The sequence below is a fragment of the Chelonia mydas genome, chromosome 15 (genome assembly GCF_015237465.2).
Source record: "Chelonia mydas isolate rCheMyd1 chromosome 15, rCheMyd1.pri.v2, whole genome shotgun sequence".
In the NCBI taxonomy this organism is placed as follows: Eukaryota; Metazoa; Chordata; order Testudines; family Cheloniidae; genus Chelonia; species Chelonia mydas.
Window position 1 is genome coordinate 26,891,110 of NC_057856.1, and position 25,774 is coordinate 26,916,883.

General features: G+C 40.9%; 1 protein-coding gene and 1 long non-coding RNA gene across 10 annotated transcripts in view; one reads left to right on the forward strand and one right to left on the reverse strand.

Moving 5' to 3' along the window:
- Positions 1-25,774, forward strand: part of KNTC1 (kinetochore associated 1) — an 84,477-nt gene that overhangs the window by 26,661 nt on the left and 32,042 nt on the right. For all 9 annotated transcript variants that reach the window (XM_043529727.1, XM_043529728.1, XM_043529725.1 and 6 more), the window contains 15 exons: positions 2,446-2,589; positions 2,796-2,894; positions 3,844-3,947; positions 4,136-4,241; positions 8,601-8,735; positions 10,828-10,947; positions 14,002-14,071; positions 14,147-14,214; positions 16,602-16,891; positions 17,967-18,139; positions 18,348-18,445; positions 19,675-19,816; positions 20,632-20,688; positions 23,397-23,560; positions 24,152-24,256. In XM_043529727.1, the coding sequence (XP_043385662.1) occupies positions 2,446-2,589; positions 2,796-2,894; positions 3,844-3,947; positions 4,136-4,241; positions 8,601-8,735; positions 10,828-10,947; positions 14,002-14,071; positions 14,147-14,214; positions 16,602-16,891; positions 17,967-18,139; positions 18,348-18,445; positions 19,675-19,816; positions 20,632-20,688; positions 23,397-23,560; positions 24,152-24,256 (1,875 nt within the window). The remainder of the gene's footprint in view (positions 1-2,445; positions 2,590-2,795; positions 2,895-3,843; positions 3,948-4,135; positions 4,242-8,600; positions 8,736-10,827; positions 10,948-14,001; positions 14,072-14,146; positions 14,215-16,601; positions 16,892-17,966; positions 18,140-18,347; positions 18,446-19,674; positions 19,817-20,631; positions 20,689-23,396; positions 23,561-24,151; positions 24,257-25,774) is intronic.
- Positions 10,941-24,388, reverse strand: LOC119563766. The gene is made up of 3 exons (XR_005222359.2): positions 23,826-24,388; positions 22,928-22,979; positions 10,941-12,489 (listed from the first exon to the last, which is right to left on the reverse strand). It is a non-coding gene; the product is annotated as an uncharacterized LOC119563766 (long non-coding RNA).

Genomic DNA, 25,774 nt, shown 5'->3' on the forward strand with positions numbered 1-25,774 from the left:
TTTAGCAGTATAGTGTCCCGCAGCCTCCCCCCATCCAGAATTTTTCACTGCTGCATGTAACTATGCACCACAGTGTGGACACAGCCCACTTTTAACTGCAGCATTGGCCACCCTCCTGCATCAACAGGTGAGTGAACTTGATGGGGCCAGCGATGAAAAGGACAGTCCCAGTAGCAAGGGAGGGAGACACTCAAACGACAATAGGTAGTGCCTCCCCCTGGGAATCTGAGGCACCCATTGGCCGGCGGTGGGAGAGGAGTGCTGATTGGCCAGTATTCCCAGAATTTAGCCCACTTCAGGGGCCATGTGGAGCCTCTTTTGGCTCTGTGCCAGCAGCCCACTCTACCACTCAAACTAGGAATAAGAACCTAGCCTGACAGATGCTGTGGGTCTAGCCAGTCAGCTGTTTAGGGGGGGTGAGGAATGAGGTTCTTCCCATATGCCCATTGGCAAAGGACCAAGGAGTTTTCCTTGCAGCACTTTCAAGCCACAGTGGGTTGAGTAGGAACACACTTAGTACCTGTAGTCGATCGCTGCTGACTCACCGGCATGGCACCTCCTGCTGGTCAGTCCGGGAATGAGCTTATCTAGCTCAGGAGCACCTTCCTCTGGCCAGTTTCTCCCTGCCCTTACCTGCCCCTCTGCAGTCCCTTTATCTCCACCATGTATAGGCCCCACGTCCCTCCTGGACCACAGTGCCCCTTACCTTGGGGTGCTGCCCCACATCCAGGGAACCCCACTCCCCTGAGACCACCTCACCTCAGTGACCCACTGCCAGTCCTCATCTAGCCCCTTTATTCGGGGCAAACTGCAGTCTGCAATGGCCACTCACCATTGGCTAGGGGGTTGGACCTGCTGCCTTTCCCTGCAGCCCCAGTACCTCCTTAGGCCTTTCTGTCAGGCCTCAGCCTGGGAGGTCGCCAGGCCTGAGCGACCCAGCTCAGCTTTCCCCTTCCCCAGCACTGCTCTGTTGAAGGTACCCTGTGCTCCCAGACAGTCCAGTCCAGTCCTTCCTCTCCCAAGGCTGGAATGAGACTGCCTGCCTCCTAGCTCACAGCCCTTTTTATATCAACCCTACCAGGCCTGGATCGGCTGCTACCTGGCTTCACCTGATTGGCTCCTTGGGGCAACTCTTTCGCAGAGCTGGTTTTAACCCCTTTCTCCCCAGAGCAGGGTGCTCGCCCCTCTACAGTACCTAACAGGTATTGGGGTGGAGTTGTTTATTCATCGCAACTTGCGTTGGGTTTCTAATGCAGTTAAGAGAATACCGTGAACGGTTCCCAGAGGTAAAAGACCTGGGATTTTGGTACTGGGCCTCGGGCTCAAGTGATAGGGTGAGACCTAGTGGCCTTTGCGGTCCAAGGTCAGACCTCGTGACCCTTGAGAGCCAAGGTCCTCACCCTACTACACCCTCTGTCTCCCTCGTGGTGGGGAGGGTGATGAGACTTGGAGCTCAGGCCTGAAAGATTGGCTGAGTAGAGCTTACCCTGTGTTATGGGTTATGTAGTAAGGAGCCCTGTAACCCCTGCACTGGAACCAATTAAATGCCTGGTATAAGAGAATATGGGTGATGGGCAGGTAGCGCCCCTCCATTGTGTTAAAGTTGTGACCTGCTGCTTAATTCCATGCATGTGTCTGTCCTCATTTTGCCACTGTGTCCATATTAAGTAGCTACATGTACCCTACATGCTGCTGCAAGTGTAGACAAGGCCTTTGACTTTGGGTAGATCATTTAATCTTGCTGTGCCTTGCTTTCCCTATACATAAGAATGGCCATACTGGATCAGACCAAAGGTCCATCTAGCCCAGTATCCTGTCTTCAGATAGTGGCCCCTGCTAGGTACTTCAGAGGGAATTAATAGAACAGGTAATCATCAAGTGATCCATTCCCTGTCGCCCATTCCCAGCTTTTTGGAAACAGAGGCTAGGGATCCCATCCCAGTGAATAGGCATTGATGGACCTATCCTCCATGAATTTATCTAGTTCTTTTTTTAACCCTGTTGTAGTCTTGGCCTTCACAACATCCTCTGGAAGAGAGTTCCACAGGAATAATAATATTAAACCACCACAAAAGGGTGTTATGAAGTATGTTTATTGCATGGAAATGCTTTCAAGATATAAGCTGCTATATATATGTGATTAGGCATCGTCCCTTCCCCTATTAGTTTACAGTTTCTGATAGTGTCTATTGGGTGACAGTACAAGCTTGTAGTGGAGGAGAAATCAAAAGTTTAGCTCAACACAAGAAGGCTTTGTGGAAGAAGTCTGTAGGGGGGTTGGTTTTCTTTGGGCTGGGCAATGAACGTTAGGGCCTGAAGTTTTTCCTTTGACTTCAGTGGGCATTGGATAAGGCCCTTAGAGAAATGAAGGAAGAATGCTGTTCGTTGTGCTGTTCTAACATGCTCTGGAGCTTGTGTTTCTATAACTGTTTTTCTGCCCCCTAGGAGAATGCAAGTACAATAGTATTCCGCATGTTTGATAAAGTTTTGGCACCAGAGCTCATTCCATCCATTTTGGAGAAGTTTATAAAGCCATACATACGGGAACATAATCTACAACAGGATGAACTTCTCTTGCGGTATATAAAGGTATCCATTTTCCCTCCCTTTTTAAAGGGATGTTATTTTAGGCAAGAAATCAAGTATGATTGTTTGCTATATACTCTTACAATTTAGGGCCAGCTTCTGATATCCTTGAATGAAAAAATCTGGTCCTTAGTGTTGTTTAAATTATGGAATGCTCCTGCCATAATTCTGAATGTTTAATATTGAACTTTATTTATCAAAATACTCAGGACTTGCTAGAACGTTGTTGTACACGATCTACATCCGTGTTTGAAACTGCGTGGGAGGCAAAGGCAATAGCTGTCATTGGCTGCATATCTGACACAGATGTAAGTACATTAAATAAATGTACAAGTGGATTTTAAGCCTGTTTGTTATGTTATGAATGAAAAAATTATGTTTATATTCAAGAACAGAATACATTGCGTGGTAGGAGTAAGAGATGGGCCAAATACCGTCCTGCATTTCAGTCAGTCCTAAGAGGATTCTTTGCTTCATCTGGTACCTTTTCCCTTTCCCTTTAGTTAAGGCTGGTTTTTTTTCTGCTTTCCAGCTGTCCTGGGTAGTTATGCAAGTGGCCTTCTGCAAGGTGCAGAGCACCCTCGATTTTCATGATTTCGGGGGGGATCACAGTGGTGCCATTTTGGAGAGCGTCCAGTGTGGTTGTGCATTGCATTATCATTGAGCCACCAGGATTACCTCAGTCACCATGGCTTTGTAGTTTTAGGTTTATCTTTTAGAAGAGTTGTTTCATTATCAGCAATTCTTTTTCTTGTGTAATACTATGTTAAGGTACATATACATTTTTGGAAGCATTGCAGGAGCAACTTCCTGAGTCTTTTAGTCATTTAACAACAATTAGACCTACCTTCAAGAACTTTATACAACCTTGTAGCACACCTTGCATGATTTAATATTTTATTTAAAATTTTTGGAAGAAGCTCTGTAATCCCTTTTAGTAAGGTTGCCAAAAGACAGAAACATAGAAAAAAATAAAGCATACATCTTAGAAAACTTTAAAGATATAAAACACAGCTATAACATCAATGGGAGATCTGCATGTGGAACTCTAATAGAATTGGGCTATAAATTATTCTGATAGTTTGAAGGCTTTCAGGGTGTGTCTGTGTTGTGTAAAACTTGGGGATACCTCCTTGTATGAATGGAGTTTGGGAAGGGAGAAACCTTCCATATCTAACTGAGTCATGGGTAAACTATACTTGAAGGAATTATGTAATATAGAGCTTTGTTTTCATAGAAATTTGGATTTCTTTGCAGCTGATATTTGATGCAGTACTGCAGATAATGCATGGTGCTGTGGTGCCTTGGAGTGCCGCTGTGGAGCAGCTGGTGAAGCAGCATTTGGAAATGAAACATGTCAAGTAAGGGAACATTACTTAACTCCTAACACCTATCTCTTCAAAATCTTGTAAGATATTTTACTCTTTTTTTTTTGTTTGTTTTTTCTTTCAATTAGAATTCAGGGTAGTACTCTTTTACCTTTATTTTTAAAAAATTATGCAGTAAGAAGAAGCAAAGCTATTAATAATAGTGACACATCTATTTGTAGAGTGAAGTTATTGCAGGAAAGTTCCAGACTGATGGAGATGAAGAAGCTGTTACGGGGCTATGGAATAAGAGATACTAATCTTTTAAAGGACAAACAGATGATAATGGTAAGTGGAGAGATACTATTTTTATTTATATTTTTACTTTGCTTCTGTGATATATATTCAAATAAAGATTACTGCACAAGGCTTTGAGTATTTTGACAAGACTTTAGGGGCCAGACTTTGAAAAGCTCTTAGCACCCAGCAGCTCCCATTGTTCTGTTATTTCTTTTCAAAAGTCTGGCCTCTTCCTTTAGATAGTCTAAATGAGAGGCGAGCTCTACTGAAAAAAATCAGACCACACAAAGACAATCCAGAACAAGTAAAAATAAAATCAGCAAAATAAATGTAACTTTTAGTCCTCATTCTCCTGCTTTTGGGAGACAGGAAAATTTAAGAACTACTAAAATGGCTTGTTGGCTGGATTAGAAGTGAGCATTTGTAGTCTACTGTTGAGACATGTTCAGAAAGGTGCTTATTAGTTCTTTCCATTGTTAATGCTACCACAGGCTATTATCCTGTACAAAGGAACCAAACACAAATAATATGAATGAGATGGTTACAAAAGAAAGAAAATGTAGTCCTGCATTTTCTAATCCAAATGGGATTTTGTAACTACCTGTGGTTTGGTGCACTGTCCTTTTTCTTAATGAGATGCTTGGTAAAGAAAAACTCTATTCAATACAGATCTCTGCAAAGTATTTGAAAAGCAGTCTTAGTCTGCTTCCTACCCCCACCCGCCCCAGTGCATCAGCGGCAATTCTCAGACAACTAGAGATTAGATCTCTAGCATTTCTCATGTCCCTTGGGCTCTGTCTACACTTATGGCGAGGTGTAGAATAGAGACACTGAACACCCATGTGGCCATGGTCACTGGAGGCCTATAGTGAGAATGCTTAATCAGGCAAACTGCAAAGAATAGGGCAAACAACCTCAAGACTGGTGGTTTATTCTATAATTAGGGCCCCACCAAATTCACGGCCAAGAAAAATGCATCACGGACCATGAAATCTGGCCTCCTCCTGTGAAATCTGGTCTTTTGTATAAGTTTCCCCTATACTTACAGTTTTCATGGGGGAGACCAGTGTTTCTCAAATTGGAGGTCCTGACCCAAAAGGGAGTTGCAGGGGGTCGCAAGGTTATTTTAGGGAGGTTGCAGTACTGCCACCCTTACTTCTGCACTGCCTTCAGAGCTGGGCAGCTGAGGGGCAGCGGCTGTTGGCTAGGCACACAGCTCTGAAGGCAGTGCCCCATCAACAGCAGTGCAGAAATAAGGGTGGCAATACTGTACCGTGCCATCCTTACTTCTGCGCTGCTGCCTTCAGAGCTGGGCAGCCAGAGAGTGGTGGCTGCTGACTGAGGGCCCAGTTCTGCAGGCAGCAGTGCAGAACTAAGGTTGGCAATACCATACCATGCCATCCTTTAATGTGGATAAATGTAAAGTAATGCACATTGGAAAAAATAACCCCAACTACACATACAGTATGATGGGGGCTAATTTAGCTACAACTAATGAGGAAAAAGATCTTGGAGTCATCGTGGATAGTTCTCTGAAGACGTCCACGTAGTGTGCAGCAGCAGTCAAAAAAACAAACGGGATGTTAGGAATCATTAAAAAAGGGATAGAGAATAAGATGGAGAATATCTTATTGCCCTTATATAAATCCATGGTACGCCCACATCTTGAATACTGCATACAGATGTGGTCCCCTCATCTCAACAAATATATACTGGCATTAGAAAAGGTTCAGAAAAGGGCAACTAAAATGATTAGGGGTTTGGAACCAGTCCACTATGAGGAGAGATTAAAGAGGCTAGGACTTTTCAGCTTGGAAAAGAGGAGACTAAGGGGGGGATATGATCGAGGTATATAAAATCATGAGTGGTGTGGAGAAAGTGAATAAGGAAAAGTTATTTACTTGTTCCCATAATATAAGAACTAGGGGCCACCAAATGAAATTAATGGGTAGCAGGTTTAAAACAAATAAAAGGAAGTTCTTCTTCACTCAGCGCACAGTCAACCCGTGGAACTCCTTGCCTGAGGAGGTTGTGAAGGCTAGGACTGTAACAGGGTTTAAAAGAGAACTGGCTAAATTCATGGAGGTTAAGTCCATTAATGGGTATTAGCCAGGATGGGTAAGGAATGGTGTCCCTAGCCTCTGTTTGTCAGAGGGTGGAGATGAATGGCAGGAGAGAGATCACTAGATCATTACCTGTTAGGTTCACTTCCTCTGGGGCACCTGGCACTGGCCACTGTCGGTAGACAGGATACTGGGCTGGACGGACCTTTGGTCTGACCCAGTACGGCCATTCTTATGTTCTTCTGCACTGCTGCTGACGCTGGCTCTGCTTTCAGAGCTGGGATCCCCACCATCAGTCACCGCTCTCCAGCTGCCCAGCTCTGAAGGCAGTGCTGCCGCCAGCAGCAGTGCAGAAGTAAGGGTAGAAGTACCGCTACCCCTCCCCCCCCCCGACATGAAAACCTTACGACCGCCTCTCCCCCACATCTCCTTTTTGGGTCAGGACCCCTACAATTACAGCACCGTGAAAATTCAGATTTAAATAGCTGAAATCATGATTTTTTTTTTTTTTTTTTAAATCATATGACCATGAAATTGACCAAAATGGACCATGAATTTGATTGGATCCTATCTGTAATTAGATTTTACCAAGCCAGTAACTAAATAGCTTCTGTAATGCTTACTGGTTATCAAGAAGCCAAAATACAGTTCCATTTAAGCATTCCAACCTTTGGCTCCCCTCCAGACAGTCAAGTCTAATATAGTGAGAGTTACTGAAAGCCTTATTTGCCATATATGAAGTTCTGCCAATCCCAAGAGATCATTACTCACCAGGTCAGTGAATATTTCAGATCTTACCCACGTACATGCTTACAGCCAATCCTTATTAACTAAATCTAAGATTTATTAAAAACAAAGTATTGTGATGGTTAAAGATCACTATACATACAGATATGAATACAGTTCTTAGGTCAGTTTCATAGCAGAAGTGGTGAGGTTGCTGATTTGTAAAAATCCTTCTAGAATCAATTTAAAAGGTTATAGTCCAATAGGCTGTCCATGTGCATAGTTTTTTCAAATTCTTCCTTGAGAAATTGCAGAGATAATCCAGAGTAGACCTGGAGACCTCAGTCTTGTGACTTAGACTTTCCGTGACAAAATTTAAGCAGATCTGAGATAAAACAGGATCAGGTACGACTTCCTTTCTAGTGGAAGCAAGCTGTGGTCACAGCAGGGCTTCCTTGGCTGAAGAATAGGTAATGTATATTGTTGCTTTGAAGCTAATTCCTATTTCCTAGGCTTACACCAGAAACTAGTTGCATTCATTAGCACAGCGTTTCCCAAACTGTGTTCCACGGAACACTGGTGTTCCACACAATGTGAATAGGTGTTCCGTGAAAGAATCTAGAATTTAATTTTGACCCTTGCACTTGATTTTTGTACTACTTTATACGTGCTTTCCAGTTAGAAATTGTTAGTTCAAGTTATTTTAAATTTGTATTTTTGCTTTGTTTTATAAAATAAAATATATTTGAGCATAAATAACGCAATTTTTTATTTGAAAACCAAACGACTACAAAATAATATAAGTGTTCTGTAATAGGCTAAAAAGTGTTCCGTGGCCAAAAAAGTTTGGGAAACGCTGCATTAGCATAAGACAATTAACCATCAGACAGTTCACAGATAGTCTACTACAAATTTCAAAGACAAATGAAGACAATTATATTACACCACACGTTCCATCTAAATATTAATATCCCCTTTTGATTTCTGAATCAATAGAATATAGTCATGAAACATCATTGACAGGAACAGAAGTTTAGCATCTGCAAGCTAAATTAGATCACATTGTTAAACTTCTAAGAAGATATAGGTAAACACAGATAAATACAATTAGTATCTATTCTTAATTCTCTAACAATACAGGCCTACATTTCAAGGACTGTAGTCTATTTAACATGGCTTTTCTAACTATCCACAAAGAATGGCCCTGTTTACCATTTCAGTACTCTTCTAATATGTCCTTAAAGGTTATGTTTGGGTCATGCAGCCTGCTGGTTGTTTTAACCCTTGCTGGCTCAGCATCACAGCCCAGCTAAGATGGGTATAAATAGCAGTGTAGTTGGTGAGGCACTGCTTAGGCAAGTAAAATGCAGATGCACTAGAACTTTACGGTATGTACCCTGCATGGCTCTCTACATGTCCAGGGACTGCCTCCCACATCTACACTGCTATTTTTAGCAGCGTAGTGTACTGCTGCCTCCCTGATGCCAGAGCTTTTCCCTGCTGTAATGAAAGGCTCCAGCATTGGGGAAAAGCTCAGGCAGGGAGTCAAGGCCCTGGCAGTTCTACTTCTAAACATTTCCAGCAAGATTTAGTATCCATGTCTGTTTTCTTGTTTCAGAGACTCGTGAAATACATTCTTAAACAAGATACCCCTACTTCTTTGGAAGATGCTTTGAACATTGTAGCAGCATACATGTTGCCAAGTGTGGAAGTCTATATTTTGAGGATGGTGGACCTGATTGATCGAGATAGGGTATGAAAGTTTTAGTAGTCATTTGATCTCTACATTTAAAAATACTTGGGGCCTATTTTTCAGAACTGTGCACAGTTACTGCAGTTTGACAAACATCTGTGTATGCAATTCATTCAATCATACTATTAACACTGGTTGTAGCCAGTATGATAGTATTGAAAATCAAGCCTATATATATAGACTAAGATATGAGTAAGTTAAATTTATCATGGTTTTCCATGAACTAATGCATAGTCACTGAAAGCATGTGTACACTACAGAAACTACCATGTTTTGACATAAAGTGTAAAACATAGTAAATCCTCCTTCATTCACTGCCAGAAAGGATGAAAACAGTGTATGCTAAAATAAGGTATGTTAGAAATCTTCTAAGAAGCTTTTCTGCAGTTGCTGTTGAGTGTGGTTGACTTTCTCCAAGCCAGCAAGAAAAAAAAGTCATTTCTGGCTTGGCAGAATTGCCATATTTGACACAAAAAAAAAAGGAGTACTTGTGGCACCTTAGAGACTAACCAATTTATTTGAGCATAAGCTTTCGTGAGCTACAGCTCACTTCATCGGATGCATACTGTGGAAAATACAGAAGATGTTTTTATACACACAAACCATGAAAAAATGGGTGTTTATCACTACAAAACCAGTCAGTTTCCATGTTCTAAAGAGAGCCTAAGAGTTGGAGTATGTCACAAACCATTTTTTGTGGGAAGGGGTATTGAGCAACTCTGTACTAGCACAAACACCCTCCTTCTGCATCCCTATGACTAGCAAGTGGTTTCCTCTTCTGCAGAGCTTTCTGACTGGACAATTTAGGTCACAGTTCACCAAAGCACTTAAGCACATCCTTAAGTCCGATTGATGTTAGTGGAACTCAGGAATGTGCTGAACCTTCAGCATGCATTAGTAGGGAATTCAAGGCTTTAGTACTGCTGCATTATGATAGGAGACTGTTTAGTCATTGAATTGCTGGTCACCTTTATCTAAGATTTAAGGCTAAGATTTTGTCATGGTTATTTTTAGTAAAAGTCATGGACAGGTCACTGGCAATAAACAAAAATTCATGGAAGCCGTGACCTGTCTGAGACTTTTGTTGCTACAGCTCCATGGTTTCCCCCGCCACCGTGGTGACCGGGAGTTGTGAGGTTCCCCTTCTGCCTGCGGCAGCTGGAAACTCCAGGGTGAACATATTTCCCAAAGAGAAAATGGGACGCCCCGAGCCACTCACCGGAGGTTTCCCCTTTCCCCCCACACAAGGCTGTCACCTATCACTGGAACCTTGAGGAGGTTTCCCCCCTGTTACTACTGTCACTAGAACCCTGCCAGGGCCCTGCTGGCTGCCAGCCCCAGAGTCCCACAGCCCCTGCGGCTGATGCGGAGAATGTCAGGGAGATCTCTGGAAGTCATGGATTCCGTGACTTCCACGACCTCCGTGACATAAAGGTAGCCTTATCTATGATTATTCTTGCATATCAGGATCTGGGTCTAGGATATTCCTCCTTGTAATGGACCTGCAGTGTGGTAGGCTCCTCTAACTGAGGAAAGGAACCAGACAGGCCCCCTCCAAAGTACAGTTTCCGACCTTAAAAATCTGAAAATCACTTTTTCAACACTAACCAACTTCTGCTATTCCACCTTCTTACCAGCATGTGGTAATAAAAGTAGTCATACTTGTGTAGTGCTGTAAATGTAGAAACATTATACAAATGCTATCTAATCAACGTTTTGCAAGAACTCTTAAAGAAATTGCTTTTTTCTTTACCTGTTGTAATTATCAACAAATAAACTTGCAGTTTAGCTGCCCTCAGATCTCTGAATCAAAGGATCTACACATGCTAAAAACTATTCTGGGATGTTAGAGAGTTTGTATGTTATGGCAAACTGTCTGTTCTATAAAAGGGGAGAGTTAATAGACGCCCCAAGTTATAAATTGAACTTAAAAAGTCTCTCATCTGGTGGGGCACCATTATAATGTCAGACAGTAAAGAGATGAGATAATATGCATAAGATAACTGACAAGAAAATTGAAGTTCTTTCAACAGCAAATACTAAGTCTTGTCAAACTATTTTTGACTTATACCTTATAACTTTTTGTTTTCAGGGAGAGGAATCTCTAAACTTATTAAAATCTCTGCCTCTTGCTGAAGCTGAGAAAGTTGCAGAGAGATTGTCTATATGGGCAAGACTGGTATTACAGAAAGAAGCAGATAATTCTGAAGAGGTACTAACTAATTTCACTTCACAAAATACATGTACGTTGAGCATTCTAAATGCTGCTTTTAGCACACATAGAAAAAGAGGGTGATTAATGGAGAATTGGTAAAAGCTAATGTACCTTTCAGAGATATGAAGGTGCATATCTTTTGCTTTCTATATCCATTCATCCATTTGTAAAAAAGCAAATGATGTAAGGTAAAACCACTTTGTCAGAAATGTTCCCCATATTTTTGAGGCACATTTCATCTTGGTACAGAGACCTGCATAGTTGCCTCCCATGAGTATTAATTAAATTACAAATGTAAATCCTAATGCATTACAGCTAATTTTACCCAGCTGTAAATTCAGGATTTAACAAACAAATATGGCTCAAATAATTTTAAAATAAATTTTGTCTAAGATCTAAAAAAAGTTTGTAAATGGTATAGCATTGATATGTGCCAAAATTACAAAAAGTTCTTCTTCGAGGAGTGTCCCTGTGGGTGCTCCACTTTAGGTGTCTTGGTGCCCTGAGCTTCTAGTCGGAGACTTATGGTAGCAGTTCCCCAGTTGGCCGCGCACGCACGGCAGCTGTCTCGCACTGCTCCGAGTGGTTACACCGTGCGCACAACCAATTGTTACCCAGTTCCTGCTCTACCGCCTTTGGTTTCAGTTGGAACAATAGCAGCACCCTTAACATCTCTCATATTCCTCTAATTTCTTTCCCTTTCTTAGTTATTTCCCTCGTTATTGATTTCTCCTTTCATTTTTGTTCTGTTTACCATTTAAAAAAAAAAAATCCCCCTTTTTTTCTCCCCGCCTCAGGCGGGCAGTTGCCCAAAAGGCATTAGACAGGGATTATTCCTATTCTCTATTCAGTTTAGCCTCTTGGACATGCCTGGCTCTCCAGGTTTCAAACGCTGTCTGACCTGCAGACTTTCATTACCAGTGGCCGACAGCCACTCGCAGTGTGTCTGTTGCCTGAGGGAGACACACCTTTCCCAAAAGTGTCCCCACTGCAAGAAATTCACAGCGAGGACAAGGAAGGCTAGGAACCGTCAACTAAAACTATTGATGATGGAGAGATCCCTCTGACCTGCCTCCGACCCCAAGTCCAGGACACCTCCTCGCCAGTCCTCACCTGCAGGTAAGGTCCTTGGTCCTAAAAAAGCCACAAAAAAGTGCTCTCACTTTTTGCCACACCATGATTTGCCTCCTAGAAAGCGATCTCCGACCACAAAAACTGCCCCAGTACCGATGGCACCAAGAGGTCTGGACTGCGAGGCACCGGGGCCCTCCAGTACCGAGACGTCCCGAGGAGCAAAAGACCTGGTGCAGTCTAGCTCTCATAGGAGCAAAACTAAGCCTCCTAGCTCAACTCCGAGGGAACCAAACAAACCTCAGGCACAGAGCAGTGCTGTGGCCCACACCCTAAATTCATACCCAAGGTCATCTCCCTCTTCCATCTCAACGAACCCATTTACTTATCTGTATTCTTTCCCAAGCTGCACGCAGATAACAGGGAGGCGTCCCTCCACAAACTAGACATTCGCAGAGCGCTGGCGTTCTATGGAGAGAGAACAAAAACATTCAGGAAATCGTCCAGGCTATTCATATCCACAACAGAACGATCAAGAGGCCAAACCATTTCCAAACAGAGACTTTCTAAATGGGTCTCTAATTGTATCCAGTATTGTTACCAAAATTACAATCTGCAAGTTCTTCTGGACTTCGCACACACTCCACTACAGCTATGTCCACATCGATAGCCTTTCTCAAAGATGTACCCATCACTGATATTTGTAAAGCAGCGACCTGGGCATCGCCCCATACTTTCATCAAACATTATGCCCTGGAACAGCAGTCAGCTGCAGATGCTCACTTTGAACTATTGGTGCTCTCCACCATGTATACATCAACTCCAAAGCCCCTTCTCTCCACCGAGGGACACTGCTCTTCAGTCACCTAAAGTGGAGCGCCCACAGGGACAATCCTCGAAGAAGAAGAGAAGGTAACTCACCTTGTGCAGTAACTGAGGTTGTTCGAGATGGTTGTCCCTGTGGGTGCTGCACAACCCATCCTCCTCCGCTCTACTTTGGAGTTTCAGCTTGATCCTCTGGGTGTAGAAAGAAGGAACTGGGTAATGGTTGGTTGCATGTGCGGGGTAACCGCTCAGAGTGGCACAAGATGGCTGCCGTGCATGTGCGGCCAACTGGGGCACTGCTACCACAAGTCTCCGACTAGAAGTACAGGGCACCAAGACACCTAAAGTGGAGCAACCACAGGGACAACCATCTCGAAGTACCTCAGGGTTTGTCTATGCTACCGTGCAGGGTTGATTTAAGATATGCAACTTCAGCTACGTGAATACCTTAGCTGAAGTCTACGTACTTAGATCTACTTACCGCGGTGTCTTCACTGCGGTAAGTTGACAGCTGACGCTCTCCCGTCGACTCCACTTGCGCTTCTCATTCTGGTGGAGTACCGGAGTCGATGGGAGAGCACTCAGCGGTTGATTTATCATGTCTATACTATTGCGACCCCCGCTGGATTGATCGCTGCCCACCGAGGGGAGTTAAAAGGTGAGTAACCTTCTCTTTCAATACTTGCAAGTTATGGATATGCACTTTCACTAGTAAGAATAAAGTGTATTTTAAAAATGGCTATTCTAGGCTCTTGATTTTGTTTTTGTCTAATTAAATTACCAGGTGTGTGCTGTGTTGTTTTGTTTTTTCAAATCTCATTTATAATCCAGTAAATTGCTGTGACTATGGTAAATAATTTTGGTACTACAATGTTACATGTACAAAGTATACATATTTGTATTATTGAATTTCTGTTTCCTTTGCTTTTGGATTCAGTAATATAAATCCTAGAAAAATAAGTAGTCTTGACCATGTCTTCACTATAATGAAAGCTTGAGAGGTCTCTACCTGACATTGGTAGTAATGTCTGAATATTGCCTATATTAGATGTAATTGTGATGGCAGCAGAATTAGTTAATCTGAGCTGTATACCTAAGACTATTTACCCACAAAAGGCCAAATGAAATATTAACTTTTCACTTTTTTTTTTCCAGCACAAAACACAAATGTGTGTAACAAAGACACTTGTGGAGGTTCTTAAATTCCTGCTTAGCATTCAGAAAGGTAAGTTGTAACTTACCCCTTTATATATTGTCCCGGTAAGTAGCTCAATAAGTAACTATTTGTCCTATCTTACAGAAAATCCTCTGAAGGAAGATGAATGTAAAGCAAACTTAAAAATGTTTGAAACACTTGCTAGCTTGCAGGTAAGTATTTTATAGTTACAAGAAATTAAAATAAGTTTGAAATTACCCTGAGTAATGTTATTAAATGATGCATTTTTAAAAATCCATCCTATTAAAATGTAATTTTAGCAACTATTTTACTATGTTCTCTGTGTGTAATAGTGGCTTACGAATAAATTTAAAATGTTCAAATGGCTATGGATGATGAAGATTGATCAACAGATTGTGTCATTTAAAATATTATTTCCATGCTAGTATTTTAGGGAATATAAAGCAGAGTGGATAAAATAAATATATATATTTTTTAAAAAATGTACATTAACCCTGATTTTATTTACATTAAATATGTTTCTCTTTTTTACTTTTAAACAGGTTTATTTTTAATTTGAAATTATGACAACCTATGTTAAGACCTAAACTTAGTACAACTTAAATTTAATAAAACTAATGTGCTGCATCAATAAGCCCTCCTCAAATTTTTATGAGTTAAAGTCTTCTGATTATTTAATTATATACAGAATCAGGGGGAAAATATCAGCTCAAATTTTATTAAATGTCTCAAATGTCATGTACTATATTCAATATCTATATTATTTTCAGTCTTTACAAAGATGTTGGTATTTACAGTTTTTCAAATGTGAATACTTCCAGTTTCTGTTGTGCAGAAATGATTTTGCCTTAATTACTTTTCGTTGCAGTTTAGATAGCAGGTGCAGAGAGAACACTTTTAATTTAATTCCAATTTCCATCTAAATGCAGCTTGACAGAAGTTGTGAATAAAAAATCATATAGTAAATAAGAAATGTGACTCCCATTTCTAACATAATAAAAAACGTAAAAATTAAGAATTTTGAATAAATGTATCTTGAGCTTTATAACTGCTTAAATAAATATGTATAGATATAGTATATCCTCCTGGTTAGCAAAAAGTGAAGTGTGAAACTTAGTGTAAAAACTATATTTGCAAATCAATGAGAATGAACCTTTCTTTGGGAAAATAGCCCAAGAAAACAAAATTAAAATGGATTTAAATCAAGGTTTCTTGCTTGCTGATTTAAATCAGTCCATCCTGGTCTAAAGTTCCCTGGGCATATGTTGTTGGTGGTTGAAAAAAATTCATACCACTTAATCTTGAGTTAGGGCATATCTACACGGTGCAGCAAGACACATGCTCGGAGTATGATTCTTAGGATTCTTACTAGACAGGAATTGTGGTCTAATGGACAGAGCACCTTAATGGTACAATTTTAAATGGTCTTACATTAAAGAACACCAGGGAACTTTTATTGTGCACCTTTAGGGTCGCAGGGTTTACACAAACCAATTAATGCATAACACTTTAATGTGCTTTAGAAATCACACCTCCATAATGCGCATTGCCTTGCTGTGTAGACATGCGCTTAGTGGTGTTGATGTTCACCATTACTTTTATGGCATGCTCCAAGCGACTTGCCCAAAGCCATGCTGTGAGTCATTTGCAGAGTTGGGATTAAAACTCAGAAATCTTTTCCTGTTTTCTGTTAATGTGCTCTGTTCCAGTCTCCTTCTAGTGTAGCCTATAGGGCTAGCCTGCTTGCTTGCGTATATATATATTTTTGTGGTTTTAATTGTTCGTTTTATTAGGTTTATAGGTTTGTATTAAAGTAGTTTGGCTGTAATGCAAGGGACCTACAGGCCATATCCTGTATGTTGAGCTAAGGCAAAGTTAGCAAACATACGTTTGGGATTAGATAAATAGTAATAAGTTAAGCATAAGGTTCATATATGGCTGTAACCTTTAACTTAAATAGATAAAGGATGCGTTAAAGTAGGCTGGCTTAGGGAGCTTTCCAAAGTTCATGCCCTCGGTAAATAGATACACCACAGGGAAAGAACCAAAATAACCGGAAAAACAAAAATAACCAATGTAAAACTAATTTAATATTATTAATATGTAGGTATATGTTATTCATACATACAAACATACCCACCTATAAAGTGTACCCCAACATTTTGGTGGATAAGAAAACTAAGTTTGGTCATGGAAGAAGGGCTCAAGCACCCATGCCCTATAAGAGGAGTGACCCACCATGCCAAAGAGGCATCTAAGCGTCTAAGCTGCTTCTTCTAAGTTTTGTGTTTCTGAGTTTCGGAGCTTGTTTACTAAGTTTTCTAAGTGCCAAGCTTCTTCGTTCTTAGTTTATTAGTCTGTTTTAGTTTTAAGTTTTAAGTTTTAAGTCAGTTAGGTAAAATTCTAAGTTAGCTTCAATAGCTTTTAGCTCTCTAGCTTCTTCTAAGCTCTGTATCCCCCACTCAAAAAGTGAGAAACCTGAGGCGAGGCTGGAACTTTGTAAAAACTTAAAACAAATTTCTAAAGTAAGTCACATGAGTAAGAAGGTTCTGTTCTATTATTTTACTTTTTGTTGCAGGAGGATTTTGGTATCTTTATTTCAGTCAAGGATTATGGGAATCATTTGTTGATGTCTCAGCTCCTTGAAGAGCACATAAAAGCCTATGAAAGTATCCAATCCATGGCAAAATCTAGAAAAATGCAAGCAACAAATTCCAAAGATGACAGTAAAACAAAGAACCGTTCCACTGAATCAAGACTTTACAGACTAGCTTTGCTTCTGCAAAGGACAGAGCAAGAGTTGGGGGCAAAGCTGGCACTGAGGTCATTAGATGCTGGAAAAATTGAAGAGGCACTAAAGATATGCAGGTAAAATTTCAGAAGAGTTTAGGACTGGTTAGCATTAAAGTAAGAAAAAGTATGCAGTAAACTATTTCTGGTACTCTGCAATAGTAGCTCTGGTAGCTGTAATGCAAAGGCAAGACTGACTAGAGGGAAGAGGAGCCGCACAGCAGATCCACTTAAGCAATATACTGTGTTGTGTACAAGACTGCAAGAGTAGGTTCACCTTGGATTGTTTGGAGCCTCCCTGTGTGTTTTTCCGTGACATGGTTATTAATGCCATCTTTACTAAGGCTAGGTCTACACTAAAAAGTTAAGCGATGTAGGTGAGTCGACCTAGGAGCGTGAAAAATTTGCACCCTTGAGCGACATAGTTAAGTTGGCCTAACGCCCAGCATAGACAATGCTAGGTCAACAGAATTATTCTTCCGTCGACTTCGCTACCACCTCTCGGGGAGGCGAATTAACTACAGCAACAGCAGAACTCCTTTCCTTGCTGTAGAGAATAGCTACACTGAAGCGCCACCGCAGTGCAGCTGGAGCACTGCAGCTGTGCCACTGCAGCTTTCCTAGTGAAGATAGCCGAGGTGAAGGATCTCAGTAACACAGCTGAGCGAGGGTGTGTGTTTTAATTATAGCAGTTTAATACTGTTGTACTGGATGAAGAATCATTCAAGTAGACAATATTAGCCAGCCACTATATATAGCTGAGCTTCCTGAGTCCCATGAATACAGGGAAACCATCCAAACCCTAAGCTATCCTGCATTTGGTAGCTGAAACTCTTTAATCAACACACGTGTTTAGTTAGGGCCCTCAGTTACTTTTCAGTTATCTTCCTGAAAGTGGCACAAAATGTAAGTTAAACTAAAATAATTTATAACTAATTTCACAACAGTCCATAGTTATAGACAAGGTAAGCACTTGTCCTTTTTCTTGCATATCAGTTTATTCAGATTTCAGGCCCAGCAGCACCACCTATTGGTGAGCTAATTCACTTCTTAGATTTTGTTGGATTAATATTAATACCTCAAAAGAGAGACAAGTTATGAGTTTGATCTTAAATAAAAATCTAACATTAATTTTCCCTTTTTTTCATTAAAGAGATTTATATGAACATCACTATAATGAACAAACAGGGAAGTTGCTGTTTTTAGCTTGCCAAAAGCTTTGTCATATGTTGGGAGCCGACGTTCCAATGATCACACCTAAAGGACTGAACTTTCCAGCAGTGATAAATGAGATGGCATGCCAAGCAGCTACAATATGCAGTCCAGGTAATCCAGTATCATAGTTTCTTATTTGTGTTCATGATGAAATGTAGATTTTCAGACAAATCACTTTTCTATGAAATATGAAAACAAAAAGTGAATTTCTATGCATGCATACCTCTGTAAAAATGGGTGACACCAAATGGTGATTTTCTTTATAATAGAGAATATATAACTTACATAAAAGAATGACAATAATTTTAATTTCTCACAGATCTGTTATTAGATTCTCTGGAGCTATGTAAATATACATTGGCTGCTAAGGAAATTTACGGGCAATGCCAAATAGAAAACTATGGATTTATAGCAAAGGTAACATCTTCCAATTTAAACAATTTGAGGCTTAAATTTTTCTTTTACAATGGTTTATGAAATATTCACTGTTTGTGCATCTTTGTCAACTTGCCGAGGAATATCTAATCATAGATGCTAATTAGCTACTGCCATCCAGACCTAAATGATATTATCAACTCCTCTGCCTCATGTCTCCTATCTCTCAGAACAAAAACGATTGTATCTTATATTATGCATCTTGTCTTGCCAAAACATCTGTTTGGGTACCATTATTAATACTCTTAATGTAATGTCTATTAATTTCTGTTGCCAAGACAGCTCGAAATCATAGAACACTGATTCTGAAAAAGCTTTTACAAAAAGTGGTCAGGTTATACAATGATATGTATGTGGGTGGTGGGTTTTTTGATAATACATGTAGAACTTGGGGACGCTCCCATCAGTTAACAACTTTAAGATACCATTCAAGAGTTTGATCTATCCCTTTGTTACTGTTTTTGTTGTTTGTTGAGGGCCAACAGCAGTTTGGGCTGCGCAAAATGTAAGGATCTTACAGTCTAACTAGCATAGACCAAACAGGTGGAACAAATAAAGGCACTTATGGCCTGGTGCAAAACTCACTGAAGTCAATGGGAATCTTTCCACTGACTTTAATGAGCTTTTGATCAGCCCCTGATTTGGGATTCGAGAGTCCAATCTTAAATGGTTAATTTTCAGTTCCATTTAGTTCTTGTGAAAACTAATATTAGAAAATGCAAATGTTCTCTGGAATGCTAACAATAAATGAATACACTTTAATGCACTGGTTAGTATTTTTCAAAAAATAATGCACATGGAAATTGTGCCTGAAACACACATACAGGGGCACCTGGCCAACCTCCATTAATTCAATGGAGAATTAGTTGAGATTAAATATATGGGATTGAAAATTCAAAACAAAAACACAAGATTTTTATTTTTTGTTTTTAAAAGCCAAATTAAAAAACATCTCCCTTTCAAAATTAGTGGGCGTTATGCCCACAAAAGAAGTAGGGAATGTCTTTCATTCCCAGTGCCCAGCAAAAACAAGTATCTTGAGGACATATTTTCAGACATGAGCATCTTTTCTTCCGAAATTTGGAAACTTGATCTGTAATGTCATGCAATTTATTAGTTTTACAATCATGCATACTTTTTAGCTGATACCTTTATGGAACTTCACATGCACCTTATTACCTGTTCATATTTTTTGCAATGTGTTAATTTAGGCAGCATCTTTTGGAGCTGATAAGGATCCTTATGAAGAATGGACTTACGATGATTTCTTTAGTGAAGATGGAATAGTTCTTGATCCACAGATGGCGCTCCCAGTTGCATATGAAACTATTTCTTCCCTTGTGCCTGTTGCTGGTAATCTTTATTCCTTAATGTTATGAGTTAGTGTACAGTCTTTATCCCATTTCATATTAAACTGTTTTTAGGTAGGAATATATACATAATTCCTATAGTACAGAATTTTTTTGAAACCGATATCATTCCCCAGTCTTCCCCCTCACAAAGGTTTTTGATAACTTCAGCAATTATGAATAGGCTTTTGCATTGTATTAGGTGTTGTCAAGAGACTTACATTTTCAGTTATGCATCAGAAACACTGAATATTCTAAAACTATTTATTTCTTGTGTAGAACGGTAAATATACACTTTCATTTTCTTAATATTTCGTTGTATAAATATTTCATTGTATTCTAAATATTTCATTTTTTATCTATAAGCATTCTTGGATAGTGTCAGATCTATTTATAAATGATATACTAATTGACTAGTAAGCTGAAAATCAAACTTTCTGAGTATGAAGGAAATTATGTTTGGCTGTGGTGGTTTTGGTTTTGGTTTTTCCCTCACATGGGAAAATGTCTGAGATCTATAGTCCCATCCAGGCAAAGGAATTTACACATAGCTCCAGCAGGGTTAATGGAAACAATCTGTTTATATTTCTTCAGGCATAGATGAGAAAATGGTTCCCCTCTTACGAAGTAACATCCAGTTATACACAAGAAAATCACAGAAAAGATCCTAGCTCTTACAGTCGGAACGGGGCACTAATTAATTTTCTAGCTTTATTTTTGTATTGGTTTCAAAGTATAATATTTTAATAGTAATTTCCAATGTTTATAACTTTGCTAAGATCTTAGTGCACTGCTCACAAATATTTGTCTCATTTGCAGATAACAAGATGTATCCTTTGGACTCTGTAAGCTTGGCAAACTGTCCATTTATTAAAGGTACTATGAAGACATAGTAAAAGCACAAGAGTAAAATACTCTAAAATGTTACTAAGTGTTTAATTTAATCCCACAAAAACAAGAACATACCTATTTAATGCTAAACAATTGGTTAAGACTTCCCACTAATATGGAATGTTTATACCCATACATGGCCACAACCCTCTGTTATAAACTACAGCTGAGGACCACTTAAAAACAGTGCACAACACAGCTTTTAATTTAGTTACCGGTAGTGACTGTATTGTAACTATATTGTACCTGTGCTCTGGAGATTGCCCTTCTTTCTGTTTTATTGCTGGGTGTTAGTTTTGACCTATAGAGCTCTTCATAGGAGACAATCCTCTGCATCTTGGAGAACCCATCTCTTCATGTCTTATTCCAGCAGCTGATCAACTTGGGTGCCTGAGCTGTCTATCTTTAGATAGGTTTTTATCTGGGGACAGGGTGCTCTTCGTGGAAGGTCCATTATTAATGAGTATTGTCATTATGCATTACAATAATGCCTCAAGGCCTTGTTGTAGGCAGTGTACAAACACACCCGCCTGCTCTGAAGAGTTTACATTCTAAATGGACAAGACAGGCAAAAGGTGAGAAAGAGGTATAACATACAAATGGAAGATGGGAAACTGCAGTACAGACAGCCTAAGCAACTTGTTTACCATGTAGGAAATTTACAGAACTGGGAATTGAACCCAACCTATCCTAAGTTCCAATCCAGTACTTTAACCACAAGACGATCCTTCATCTCTCATTCTTGAATATGAAATGTACCCCTGCCTCCCTCAGTTATCTTACAGGGCACGTCACAAAGCTATACGCTTCCTCAGGGATGGGTTGAATGTGGATGAGTGGGTTGAAGATGGAAGGGTTTTATTTCTATAGTTGAACCTCAGAGTTGCAAACACCATAGTTACCAACTGACCAGTCAGCCACACACCTCATTTGGAATCGGAAGTACACAATCAGGCAGCAGCAGAGAGACACACATACACAAGAAAGCAAATACAGTAAAGTACTGTGTTAAATGTAAACTACTAAAAAAAAATAATGGGAAAGCAGCATTTTTCTTCTGCATAGTAAAGTTTCAAAGCTGTATTAACTCAATGTTCAGTTGTAAACTTTTGAAAGAACAACCATAACATTTTGTTTAAAGTTAAGAACATTTCAGAAGAACCTCCATTCCCGAGGTGCTCATACTCTGAGGCTCTCTTGTATGTGTCCAGCACTTTTGGAGAGGCCCATTTGTATATATCTAAAATGAATATAACTGTCCAAAAATGGACCTCACATACAGATTGAACAAGAAGATTGAGATAATACAACTCTATGGTAACCCACAGAAGAGTGTTCTTGAAACAGAAAAGCAATTGTCTACTATAGGGGTCTCAAACTCAAATGACCACGAGGGCCACATGAGGACTAATGCATTAGCACGAGGGCCGCATCAGTGACACCCCCTCCTTGCTGCCCCTGCCCCGCCCCCACTCCACCCCTTCCATGAGGCCCCGCCACTGCCCCGCCTCTTCCCAGCCCTTCCCTGCCCCCATTCCAACCCCTTCCCCGAAGTCTCTACCCCAACTCTGCCCCCTCCCTGCCCCAGGGGGTGCAGGAGGGGTGCGGCAGGGGGTTGGGGTGCAGGGTGCAGGAGGGGTTCGGGGTGCAGCAGGGGGTCAGTGCAGGGTGCGGCAGGGGGCTCAGGGCAGGGAGTTGAGGTTTGGGGTGCGGGCTCCAGGGTGGCAGCGGCACGCGCCGGGGCAGGCTCCCTGCCTGCCCTGGCCCCTGCGCCGCTCCGCTCCAGGAAGCAGCCGGAACCATGTCCCTGCAGCCCGGGGGAGGGGGGCGAGGGCACAGGGCTCTGTGTGCTGCCTTGCTGCTCCTCCAGGTACCTCCCCTGAAGCTCCCATTGGCTGCAATTCCCCATTCCTGGCCAATGGGAGATGTGGGGGGCGGTGCCTGGAAGCCATGGCAATGCATGGAGCCCTCTGCCCGCCCTCGCTCCCCAAGGCCGCAGGGACGTTGTGCCAACTGCTTCAGGGAGCGTTATGGGGCCACGGGGGGCAAGCCCGTTGGTGGGATCTGGCCCGCGGGCTGTAGTTTGCCCACCCCTGGCCTGGAGGTAGGCTGCATGCAGGCCACGTGTTTGAGACCCCTGGTCTAATACTATGTTTGGGAGGCAACATGATCCAGTGGATAGGGCACTTGATTGGGAGTCAAGAGACCTGTATCTGCCACTCACCTGCATGCCTTGGGCAGATCATTTTTACTTTTATGCGCCTGAGTTTCCTCATCTGTAAAATGAAGAAAATGTTACTGACCTTCCTTTCTAAAGCACTTTGAGATGCAGATGACCAGCTAATTAGTACTAATAATACCCTGTAGGTCCTTTCATAGAGAAGAGAACTGCTCAGAAATGACTGATTGTCTCTGCAAGAGTCCACAGCTGACAAACAACATCTGATTGTTAACCTAAAGAGGATTTTTTTTATTTAGGCATTAACTTCTGAACATGAAGTTTGTAAAGGAGGCTATAATTGACCTGCCAATATCATCTGCACCATTATCATTATTTTTTAACAAAGAATACCTTAATGTAGAGAGAGGGAAATCAGCTTTCAATGTAAATGTCAAAAACTTAATTAGACTTGACATACAAGCTTCCTTAATATATAAGCTAATCATTTTTTTTCTGGTGAAACATTCCATAGGACAGAACCTCCTGTTGCCAGTCAAAACGCCCATCTGTGCACTGCTTCAGAACCTAATGGAATGCAGTCAGTGTGAGTTAGCCTTGCGACTAATAGTCTGTCTGTTTGGATCCTGTCTTCAGCACTGTGTATCAAACAACATGGATATGTGCCTGGGTGAGAAGGTATGGACAAAACCTATACTGAATTTCACTGAAAGTAAATCTACCAAATATGGCTGAGGAATAGGTATTATGATACACAACCTCTCACTAGATGTTCATCTCATCACCATCTGATGAGCTGTTTAGTTGCCTGTATGAAACAAGCTGGTGGTCTCCCCTCCTAATGGACAACAGTTTCACATTGCAAAACCACTATCCTAACTGGGACCCTTGAGAGACTTTTTAAGGAGACCAGAGGTTCAATGGGTGTTGATAACAAACATACCCTTCCACTGTCTTCCCTCTTCTGAGGTGGCTTCTCTTTTCCATCAGGGTTGAGGGATATTACCATAGGATGGTGAGGGGAACATTGCAGGTTTCACTATCCAAATTACATCCTTCTTCTGGATAAACAGAGGACTTCTGTGTCCAGTGCTCTCAGTCTGAAATGTTTCTCAAGCATTTAATTCACTCTGAAAATATAACTTACAACTTACTTGCAAATATCTCTTAAGTGACAAAAAAAAGTCATAATTTGTAAGAGTGATTTTTTTTTTAACCCTTAACAGTTACTTTCCTGTCCTTTTTTTTTTTTTTTTTTCTTTTCAATAGTTACATGATGGCAAAATGCTAGCTGATGCCAAAAGCTTTCTTATTGCTATGAAACAAAAGTCCACTTCAGTGATTGTCGCTGCTGTCCTGGCCTTATTACACAAGGTAAGCATGCTTTAAGGTAAGCATACCGGGCAAACTGGTTGAAACTATAGTAAAGAACAAAATTGTCAGACACATAGATGAACATAATTTGTTAGGGAATAGTCAACATGGTCTTTGTAAAGGGAAATCATGCTTCACCAATCTACTAGAATTCTTTGGGGGGGTCAACAATCATGTGGACAAGGGGGATCCAGTGGATATAATGTACTTAGATTTTCAGAAAGCCTTTGACAGGGTCCCTCACCAAAGGCTCTTAAGCAAAGTAAGCAGTCATGAGATAAGAGAGAAGGTTCTGTCATGGATTGGTAACTGGTTAAAAGATAGGAAACAAAAGGAAGGAATAAATGGTCAGTTTTCAGCCTGGAGAGAGGTAAATAGTGGTATCCCTCAGAGGTCTGTACTGGGCCCAGTCCTATTTAACATATTCATAAATGATCTGGAAAAAGGGGTAAACAGTGAAGTGGCAAAATTTGCAGATGATACAAAACTACTCAAGATAGTTAAGTCCCAGGCAGACTGCGAAGAGCTACAAAAGGATCTCTCAAAACTGCATGACTGGGCAATAAAATGGCAGATGAAATTCAATGTTGATAAATGCAAAATAATGCACATTGGAAAATATAATCCCAGCTATACATATAAAATGATGGGGTCTGAATTAGCTGTTACCACTCAAAAGAGATCGTGGAGTCATTGTGGATAGTTCTCTGAAAACATGCACTCAATGTGCAGCGGCAGTCAAAAAACCAAACAGAATGTTGGGAATCCTTAAGAAAGGAATAGATAAGACAGAAATATCATATTGCTCTATATAAATCCATGGTACGCCCATGTCTTGAATACTGCATGCAGATGTGGTCACCCCATCTCAAAAAAGATATATTGGAATTGGAAAAGGTTCAGAAAAGGGCAACAAAAATTATTAGGGGTATGGAACGGCTGCCATATGAGGAGAGATTAATAAGATGGGGACTTTTCAGCTTGAAAAAGAGACGACTAAGGGGGGATATGGTAGAGGTCTATAAAATCATGACTAGTGTGGAGAAAGTAAATAAGGAGGTGTTATTTACTCCTTCTCGTAACACAAGAACTAGGGGCCACCAAATGAAATTAATAGGCAACAGGTTTAAAACAAACAAAAGGAAGTATTTTTGCACACCATGCACAACTTGTGGAACTCCTTGCCAGAGGATGTTGTGAAGGCCAAGACTATAACAGGATTAAAAAAAGAACTAGATAAATTCATGGAGGATAGGTCCATCAATGGCTGTTAGCCAGGATGGGCAGGGATGGTGTCCCTAGCCTCTGTTTGCCAGAAGCTGGGAATGGGCGACAGAGGATGGATCACTTGATGATTACCTATTCTGTTCATTCCCTCTGGGGCACCTGGCATTGGCCACTGTCAGAAGGCAGGATACTGGGCTGGATGGACCTTTGGTCCGACACAGTATGGCCATTCTTATGTATACAGAAAGAACCATTGCATGGGGCCTTCCCGTCTCTGATTTGAGTTCTGAG